At 52.3% G+C, this 9,738-nt stretch overlaps 1 protein-coding gene across 3 annotated transcripts in view; it reads left to right on the top strand.

Moving 5' to 3' along the window:
• Nucleotides 1-1,805: 1,805 nt before the first annotated feature.
• Kcnab2 (potassium voltage-gated channel subfamily A regulatory beta subunit 2) overlaps nt 1,806-9,738 on the top strand; it is a 35,633-nt gene continuing 27,700 nt past the window's right edge. For 2 of the 3 annotated variants that reach the window (XM_021200020.2, XM_021200019.2), the window contains exon 1: nt 9,360-9,574. In XM_021200020.2, coding sequence (XP_021055679.1) covers nt 9,363-9,574 — 212 coding nt within the window. In that variant the 5' untranslated portion in view covers nt 9,360-9,362. Of the gene's footprint in view, nt 2,024-9,359; nt 9,575-9,738 lie in introns of those variants that run through there. The other variant, XM_029539797.1, reaches the window with a different exon arrangement.

The following is a 9,738-nucleotide window of genomic DNA, read 5'->3' as shown; positions in this document are numbered from 1 at the left end:
TATATATATATATATATATATATATATATATATATATATATATATATGTCTCTGTCTCTGTGTCTGTGTGTCCCTCCCTCCCTCCCTGGGATCCCGTTGTCCATTGGGACCCTCTCCAGACCCTCTCTGAGCCCCTTCCCTGACTCAGCTGCAGGGACAGTAAATATTCCATATTCCAAGCACTTACTGTGAACTAAGCCATATGCTAGGTGCAGACAGTACATACATGACAGTCTTCACACAAAGATAACTGTGGGGAAGGCCACTGTGGAAGGACCAGCCACAGGTTCCTGGAGGTGACCCACACACACATGTGCAGTGCTCACTCAGAGCTCAGAGACCTCTGCTGGTGCAGCAGGATTTCCAGATGCAAACCGTGCTCGATAGGTCCCCTTTCCCTGGGCTTGAGGATCCTCCTGCAGTGCTCAGGCCAGGCAAGGAGAGGTGACCCAGGGTGGGAGGACTTTGCACAGTCATTTCAAACCCCTATCCTTAGTGGGCCCTTCCTCTGGCCCCCAGAGGGGCCAGCCCTCACCTGGGGCCACTCAGCCCACCCTCAGGGCCACCCAATATGTCTTCATCTCCAAGCCTGATTTCTCCTGGGCAAACACTAGGCTGGTTCCCTTCTAGAAAACTAAAAGTCTCAGGGTCTCACCTATACAGCTGATCCAACTGAAGTAGGAACTTCCAACTTGCACCATATAGTGACACTTCAGGGGCCACCATGTAGCATCGGGGCATACGTGGTGCTCAGGCCAGGTGACAGGGATGGGGGCCTGGATTGCAGACCCCTGCCTTACCTGAACCTGTCACTGCCCATCTCAGACAGAGCCAGGCACGGCTCCCTCTCCCTCCTGCAGCCTCGATCGATGCTCACTGGTTCCCACTTATGCCCCTGAAGTGCCGCTGGCAGGAGGGTTGTACACACATTCTTTCTCCCTGGACACATGTTTTGTTTTGTTTTTTTTTCAGTTGTGCCAGTGACCACTGTCAGGGCTACCATCTATGTCCCCATACCTTTCGACAGACACTGTTGATCTTGGTCTCCGGGAGTGAATTCAGGATCTAGACTGACTAAGGAGTGGTTCTGCATGCATAAGCTGTGAAATCTCATACTCCTAATAAGCCCACCACCTCTCCTGCCCTATTACAAAAGCTCTAGATTGTGTGACAGGCTGTCATGAAGCACGGAGCCCAGAGACCTCTGCTGGTGCAGCAGGATTTCCAGATGCAAACCATGCTCGATAGGTCCCCCTGAGGATAAACATGGCCTCCCAGCTGGGCCCCTGGCTCGTGGGTTAAGGCGATGCTGTGGCAGGCGCCCACTTGGAGCTTGCTTCCGTGACAGGCGTGTCTTGTGCTTCTTCCTGGGACGGCCTTTTGCCTGGGTTCTCCCTGAAACCTTCATGAAAGCACTATGACATGGCATCTCTGCAGCCACTGGGCAGCCCCACCATCCTTCTGCATGTTCCCCGTGCTTCCAGTTACATTGTGCTGCTTGGGGGCAGTGCTCCCTCCTGCCTGCAGTCCAGCTTTGCCCGCTTCTCTTACACTGGCTGGGGCAGAGGTGGGCAAGCTTGTCTCCCAGCAAGCACGATTTTAAGGACAGGAGACTCGGGCCAAGGGTGTTTCACCCAGAACTTGGGCACAGTCCGATGGCAGTTCTCCTTGAAGTTTGTTACTTCTGCATCCGTCCCCTGCCCTGCAGCCAGCTGGCCAGCCTAGGGCCCCAGCAGTACCGACAAGCTCTCTAAACCACCACGCTCGGCATTTCCCATCGGACAGTGGCAACTCCAGGCATCATCATGCTGTCCATGACATACAGCGAGAGTCTGCGGAGTGTAAGCAGCAGATGCCACTCAGACTGGACCCTGCATCCAGTCCGCCAGACAGACACCCTGGAGCTGCAGCGGCTGAGGGAGGTGCGGGCAGCCGCCCAGGCCAGGAACATGGAGACCTTCCTCCAAATGCACGGCCTTTCCCTGGACGGCTGCACCGCCCAGCGCACGGGCATGAAGTATCGGTAAGGGCTGGGATGGATGGAGACGGGGTGGGTAAGGAGTCCCCAGGACATCTGAGGAGGACCTCGAGGAGGCGCTGCATGAGAGGGACAAGGCTCTGGAAACACGGGCCACAGCTCTGTTGTGACTCGCGGTGAATATTTTCAGTTTGGAATCTCCGTGAGGGGAGTGAATGAGTGTCTGCTGTAGTTCTAGCTGTCTGGAAGTAAGCATTACCGAGCCTGGAGTTTTATCTGAGTGTTTCCATGCGGGGAAACCTTGCTGAGCAGAGAAAGGCTGTTTTCATTTGTCTCTGGCAACTTCACCGGGACAAATTAGCTGCTAAAGGTTGGCTGAGCACAAATTAGTGAAAACACTTTCTTGGGGCTGGAGAGATGGTTCGGCAGTTAAAAGCACTGACTGTTCTTACCAAACACTGACTGTTCAGCTTCCAACACCAAAGTAGGGCAGTTCACAACTACCTGTAACTCCACCAGAGCATCTGCCACCTGCTGGCCTCTGTAAGTACTGCATGCACGCGCACACAATTACAAATAAAGTAAATATTCTTAAAAATGGGACTGGCGAGATGGCTCAGAAGTTACAGACACTGGCTGCTCTTGCAAAGGACTCATATTTGGTTCCCAGCATCCACATAGTGGCTCATTACCATCCATAACTCCAGTTCCTAGGAATTCAGTGCCTCCTTCTGACCTCTACAGGCAAAACACACAAACACATAAAATAAATAAATAAATAAATCTGAAAATAAGTTAGAAGAAAATACTTCAATTCACCATCTCTAATACAAACTCACTCTGGAAAGAAAAATTTAAACCCAAATTATATTCTCTGATCAAAGAAATGTGTCCTTCACATCCTCAAAATTGAGCTGAATCTATGATATGTGGTTTTCATCAGGTCTCCTCAGAATCAGCCGCATCCAATTGTAACTATGGCAACAAAGGCTGTGGATAAAGGTTCAGTGTGTCTCAATGACCTGCATGTAGGATAAGTTTTCTTAGATTCCCAGAAGAACCTTTCTGCGCGACGCACGTCTCTCTGGGTTCAGCACCCAGGACAGCTCCCGCACACAGATGGTGGGGCCCGATTGGCAGTCCTGTTTACAAACACATGGAGACTGCAACTGTGCACCTTTCCTGTCTGTAAGCTCCGGACCCAGTGGGTCAAAGGGGACTGTCTCCTCCAGTCCTTGTCGGATAGCCAGTGTTATGAATGAAAATACAGGCTGCCTATCCAATTAGAGTCTCAGGTAGACAGCAAGTATCTATTTTCATACCAGTATGTCCCATGCAATAGTTGGCATATACTTATAATTAACAGTTACATGTCTATCTGGGGTTCAAGTTTTCTATTTTAGATCCATGGCTTGGCTGTTCTCTGTGAGTGGAGGTCAGGATTTCTCTTGAGCCCTCCTCTCTTATGGACAATGTGTTTGGTCCATTTGGGCCCGTTGTTGTAGTTTAAAGAAACCAAGCACTTCTTTGTATTCTGAGTCGACTGTGAGGGAAGGACCCTAAGTCAGTCCAGTGGCCCAGGCTGGGCTTGTGACAGTCATAGAAACTGTTGAAGGAGAGAGACCCTGAACCTTGTTTGTTCTGTGTTAGCTGTTCATGGGGACCTAGCAAGTACTCGGCAACTGCTGACTGAAAGGATGTTGGCACTAGATCCTTGGCTGGAACCTGGAGATGCTGTGTGAACAAGGGGAGCAGGGGTCGTGTCCTTGTGCCCACACATCTTGAGGCAGAGGGAAAGGAGAAATGAAACGAGATCCCAAGATCCTTTTCAGTAGCACCTCCGTCCTGAAGCCGGAAAGTGTGTGGGGATGAGGGGGAGGCTGTGGCAGCGAAGCTGATCTGAGAAGGTGACATGAGAGCTGAGTCCTGAACAGTCTGAGAGAGATTCCATCGGAAGACATGGTGGAGAGGCTCCCGGGCACATTGCAGGGGTGAGAGAAGGACGGGTGACTGAGCTGGGGAGAGCGTGGGACTGACAGGGTGTGGAGGGACTAGACCATGCCTTCCCAACTCTGAGGAACCAGCTCCAGGCGCTGTGGACAGTGATGATGGGCGCCATTTGCCTAATCTAGTCCGGCAGCTGAATTGTATGTATGAGCTGATCCTCAGAAAATTACCTTATTTGGGTCACCTTATAGGGTCCTTCATCAGTGTGCTCAGGTGAAGGGATAAAGGGCACTGGAAGGCCATGTGATTGATGCAAGGAATGGCAGGGAGTCCCCGCGAGACACACTATTCACTAACATCTTTGAAGGGAACACAGCCCTGTTGGCTCCTGCCTGCCAGCTGTCTAGCCCACAGATTGTGAGTAGTCAGTCCCTGTTGTTTTAAGCCTGTTTGTGACTCTCCACTGTGTGAGCCCTAGGAAGCTAACAAAGATGGGATGATATGTCGTCTCTCTGCCTGAGGCTCCAAAAATAGTGTTCAGGCTGCACCTGGGTCCAGACCATGTGCAGCTGACATCCTGGGAGGCAGCCCGCTCTCCAAGGAGGAAGGAAACCAGAAAACAATTCTCCCCTGAGCAGGGTGAGGATTATCTCACCCACAGGGACCCTGATGTGTCTGGTGATCTCAGTGTGGCTGCCTTCAAACGAGGTCGCTGTGCCGGCATTCACTTAAAATCCTAGCAAACTGTCGACAGGAGCTGAAGTCATCTGAGAGGAGGGAACCTTGTTAGACATGAGAAAAAGCATTCCCACCACTGTCTGATTAGAGAAAGCTGTACTTAAAAGTGCACAAGGGACTTGCCAGGTGACTGCGTCCCCTAAGTCAGGGTTTCAGAGAGCAGCTAGTCACTGGCTTTAAAAAACAGCTGTCAAGATCATTGTTATCACCTGAACCAGAGAGTGGCCAACTAAGGGCTCAAGGCTTCCCACAGGGTAGGTAAGAGCAAGAATACGTCATGTGGAAGGTGAGCCATCACAGGTGTTCAGGAGTTAAGCAAGATAAAAGAGTATACATTATGGGGTTACAAGTTCAGCATAGGTTGAAAAACGTGAATTGCAGGAGCCCATAGATTTAGGAAACAGAAAGTTATTCTTGTAAGATATGGAGACTTAATAACAATGTATAACAATGTGACTACTTAGCAACAATGTCTCTGTTTTGGTTTCGCCCCGCACTTGGGAGGCAGAGACAGATCTCTGAGTTCAAAGCCTGTAATTGTTCTAGGTCAGCCATGGCTACACAAAGAAACTCTGGGGCCAGGCTGGGGTGGGGGTGGAGTCATAAGATCAAGTTGTAGACAAGCCTGTATGGCATTTTCTTAATTAGTGATTGATGTGGGAGGGTCCAGCCCATTGTGGATGGGGCCACCCCCCCTGGGCTGGCGGTCCTGGGTTCTATAAGAAAGCAGGCTGAGTAAGTCATGGGGAGCAAGCTGGTAAGCAGCATCCCTCCATGGTCTCTGCATCAGCTCCTGCTCCCTGCCCTGCTGAGTTCCTGCCCTGACTTCCTCTGGTGATGAACAGCAATGTGGAAGTGTAAGCTGAATAAACCCTCTCCTCCCCAGCTTGCTCTTTGGTCATGTTTTGTCAGCATCTTGAAGCTGTGGGGTGCTGCTGAGCATCTTCTATGTTGGTGACCCCCTTGGGACTCAGTTAAGCTTGGACTTAAACATTAACATAAAAAGACAAAGGCTGTGTAACCTCGAGCAAGCCACTTGGCCTCACCGTGTCTTAACTTCTTTATCTGAAGCAGAACTAGAGTCCCAGCCTCACAGAGCTGTCCCTGAGCATTCTGTGAGGTAATAAAGTCACCGTAACTCCAGGCCTGGCTCCTGGTGGGAGAGAAACTGGGATCTGCTCCCACTTCAAGGAACTTTTTGTCTTCCAGAACCTTCCACTTCCAATGGCTTTGGGTTTGATCCCCACCACCAGGAGTTATTTAAGTACAACGGCTTTTGAGTACTCACAGACTTGTGTAGAAATTTACCACAAGCCAACTGGAGAGGTGGCTCAGGAGATCATGGGACCTGCCCCACTAGCCTGGGGACATGAATTCAGTTCCCAAAACTCACGTAACAATGGACAGAAAGAACAGATGCCATAAAAGTTGTCCCCTGACCCCCACACATACACCTGCCTACATACCCACAGGCAATAATAACGAGAGTATAAAATCAGGATTAGGCATGTTTTCATCAGCACCCTCCCCCTCACCAAGAAATTGCTGTATTCCTTGTCCCGTCTTACTCCCCTCCCACCCTGGCAACCATCAGGTTTTCCCTGACCTGTGGGTTTTCCCTCGTTTTTAGCCTCTCGTGGAAACGAATGACGAGGTGTGGCCTTTTACAATCTGCTTCTTTCGATTGGCAGCACAGGGGTTCGTTCATCCATGTTGTAGCACGTATCTGAATTTCTTTTGATGGCTGATATTTTGTTGTGTGATATACTGCGTGTAGGTCAGCCGTTGGTGAGTTCATGGGCATCCGAGTTGTTCCCATCCTTTGACGACGGTGAGAAATGTTACCGTGGACATTTATGTTCTCAACTTCCTGGACTCCTATGACTTGCGTTTTCTGTGAACATACTCAGGAGTGGGTCCCCTGCTTCTGCTGTGACTGATTCTTCTGGCTTCCCCCCTGCTGTTCATGGCAAAATGTGTGGTTAAGAGCGACTCTGGGGGGGCATTGAGGTCCCAGCCCTTGTGAGATGCCATGGTTTGCCAGCACAGAGAAATGCATAAAGAAAGGGGCTGGGTTCCTGCTAGATCAGATGTGTGGCTCAAAGCTCCCACTCAAACATACCTGTGGCTGAAAAGGTGGGTCAGAGGCTAGAAGTGCACTCCGCTGACCCAAATGACCCAAATATGATTTTCAGTACCCATATCAGGTGGTTCACAACCACCTGGAACTTCAACTCTGGGTATGCCATGTTTTTTCTGGCCTCTCTGAACAGCTATACACACACACACATACACACACGTACATGCACACGTACACTCACACGCATGCACACACATGCACACTTGTGTGCATGCACACACATTTACACATGCTTACCCACATACAGACATATAAGTACACATAATTAAAAATAAAAATAAGTCGTTAAAAAGTCTCCAGGGCCCACTGCAGGTCCAGGAGGTCTCAGGACTCTGCATTCATAACAGGCTCCCCTCACCTGATTGGATGCTGTTTGCCGAGTGCTGTACAGGCTGCTCTGTGCCAAGCAGAGTGCAGAGCTCTAAAGAATAAGTACACAAAGAAGGGTGTGTGCTTAAAGATCCCGTGAGTTGTTGGCCGGAGTTAAGCTCCATTTTTCCATCTGGGCTCAGGCTTTGCATATTCGGAGGAGGCTGCAATACCAAGAGCTGTCTCCCTCATCCAGAGAGAGAGAGTAATCCCGAGGCAGGTAAGAGGGGGAAGGCAGGCTTTGACTTCTGCAGCCTCTGCAGCAACCACAGGCCCCATGAAAGCCCAGGGCTGTCCTCTGTGAGCCCTAGGGCCCAGGCTTCAGAAGAAACCTAACGGCCCTACTCCCCACCCCGCTTCCACCCCATTTGCCTGGAAAGTGACCCAGCCTCTCTGAAGCACAGGGCCTCAGGCCAGCAGCCCTGCTGCCTAAGTGGGCCGCTGGCAGTCGGGGAAACAGAGCTAGGCCTGTGCTGGCTTCTGTAGGTGGCGCCTGTGTGACCTTCCAGGACAGCCTTGGTAAGGACACCAACTCTACCCTCCCAACCTCTGTGCCCACATCCAGTTCTGCCCGGGGGGGGGGGGGCTGAATTCATGGGGACTGGAGGTTTTGCTGGCCTGTGGAGGGCCACAGTATCGGGCCTGCAGCTGGCTCTCATTTGCTCATTTGTGTTTGTTTGCCTGCATGTTGGTTTGGATCACGACCAGTTAACCAGAATCAGGCCCGGGGCCTGACCTAGAGCATGGCTTCGGATCTTTATTCCTAAGGGGAGTGAAGTCTGAGAGGCGCTGCCCAGTGAGTGCAGGATGTCGTTCTTTTTTCGAGACAGGGTTTCTCTGTGTAGCCCTGGCTGTCCTGGAACTCACTTTGTAGACCAGACTGGTCTCGAACTCAGAAACCCGCCTGCCTCTGCCTCCCGAGTGCTGGGATTAAAGTGAGATATCATTCTTGAGGTCCGTGCCCAAAGGCAGAGCATGGGCTAGGAGATGGCTCTGTCAGTAACACACCTGCCACATAAGTTAGGGGACCTGCGTTCAGATCCCCAAAAGCCACAGACAAAGCCAGGTGTGGCGGTGTGTACCCCAGTGCTTGAGAAAGGGGCTCAGAGACAGGTGGATCCCTGAGACGTGCTAGCTGGCCAGCCTTGCCCAGTCAGTGACCTCCAGGTTCAGTGAGAGATCTTCTTTATGCTGAGGGTGAGTGTGGGGAGGGGAGGGGCCTAAGCTATTGATTCATTCATTCATTCATTCGTTCATTCGTTCCAGAAGCACTCACAGGTACCTGCTGTGGGATGCTAAGCATTACACGTGTGCTTCTCGGGCCCTTCGTCCCTTTGACCGGGCTTCTTTCCTTGGTCATCCTGTCAGAGTGGACACTTGCCCCCCTGCTTTCCTGGTGGCTTGTCCCTGAACAGATAGAGATGAGCACTGGCTTCAGGGAGCCCCCACACACACCCGCCAGCCAGCAGTGCCTGCCCAGGCTCGGGGCTGTGGGTCAGCCTGGATCAGCCAGCACCAGGCCCCAGGGACCAGCAGGGCAGGCGGCTGTGCATCCTGCGTCATGAATAATGACTCCACTCTCCAGCACCGCCTGCCTGCGCGCCTCACTGGCCACTCACTGGCTCAGCAGGAGCCTCTGACACCCCATGTGCAGATCCAGGATCCAGATCAGGCAGGCAGCAGCTGCTGCCTGAGACCCCAGGAGAGAGCAGTCAGTCACAGTAACCCTGCTTAACCCCAGGTTACCCCCCCCCAAGGAATACATCCCCCATCGAGAGCATGAAGAAGCGACTCTTCTCCTGGTAGAGGGGGGCAACTGTGCCCAGCCCCGAAGAGCACTCTTGGAGACTGCTGGGGACGTGGAATAGCCAGGACCAGAGCAGGGAGGTACAGGCAAACTCAAGTGGAGATGGGGGAGATGGGAGAAGGGAGTAGACATGGCTCCTCCCTGCCGGACCTCCAGCTCCCCCCACCTCAATCGGATAAGGTCCTGTCTAGCATCATCTGGAAATTTGATGCCCTCCGCTCGGCTGCACAGGCAGGTCCTCTGCTGCCCTCAGAAATCCTTGCTCTGAGCGAACGCCTGCCACTTCTTCACCTTCTGGGACAAAGTCTCTTAGGAAGCAGAAAGGAGGGCTCCTAAGGGGCAGGCGACTTCGGGATCCAGCAGGGGCTGAGCCCGCCCTCAACATGCAGGTATCTTTCGTGTGTTCAGAGCACAGCCTCAAGAGCCGTGGCCCCGAAGACCGGCTGGGTCGCTCGGCAGCCAGCAGCCCCAGCCCAGGCACCCGTGGACGTTTCCGCGCTGTGGCCATGGTGGCCCGGAGCCTGGGACAGCTGTCGGTGCAGAGTGCCCCAAACAGCAACGACACCAGCTTGAAGCAGCCAGGGATGAAATATAGGTAGGCAGAGCAGTCAGTTCTGTGGGGTGGGGACTGACTGGGCGGGCTTCTCACCTTTCTGCAGACCTCAACCTGGCAGTTGGGGCAGCTTGTGCCAAGGGCCTCTTAGACTTGCTAAAAAGTAAGCTGAGACTTAATCGACCCCAAGTCTCCATTCCTTGGCC

This window comes from Mus pahari, chromosome 6 (assembly GCF_900095145.1).
Source record: "Mus pahari chromosome 6, PAHARI_EIJ_v1.1, whole genome shotgun sequence".
NCBI lineage: Eukaryota > Metazoa > Chordata > Mammalia > Rodentia > Muridae > Mus > Mus pahari.
Note: the sequence above shows the minus strand (reverse complement) of the source record. Positions and strands in the feature narration are given on the sequence as shown.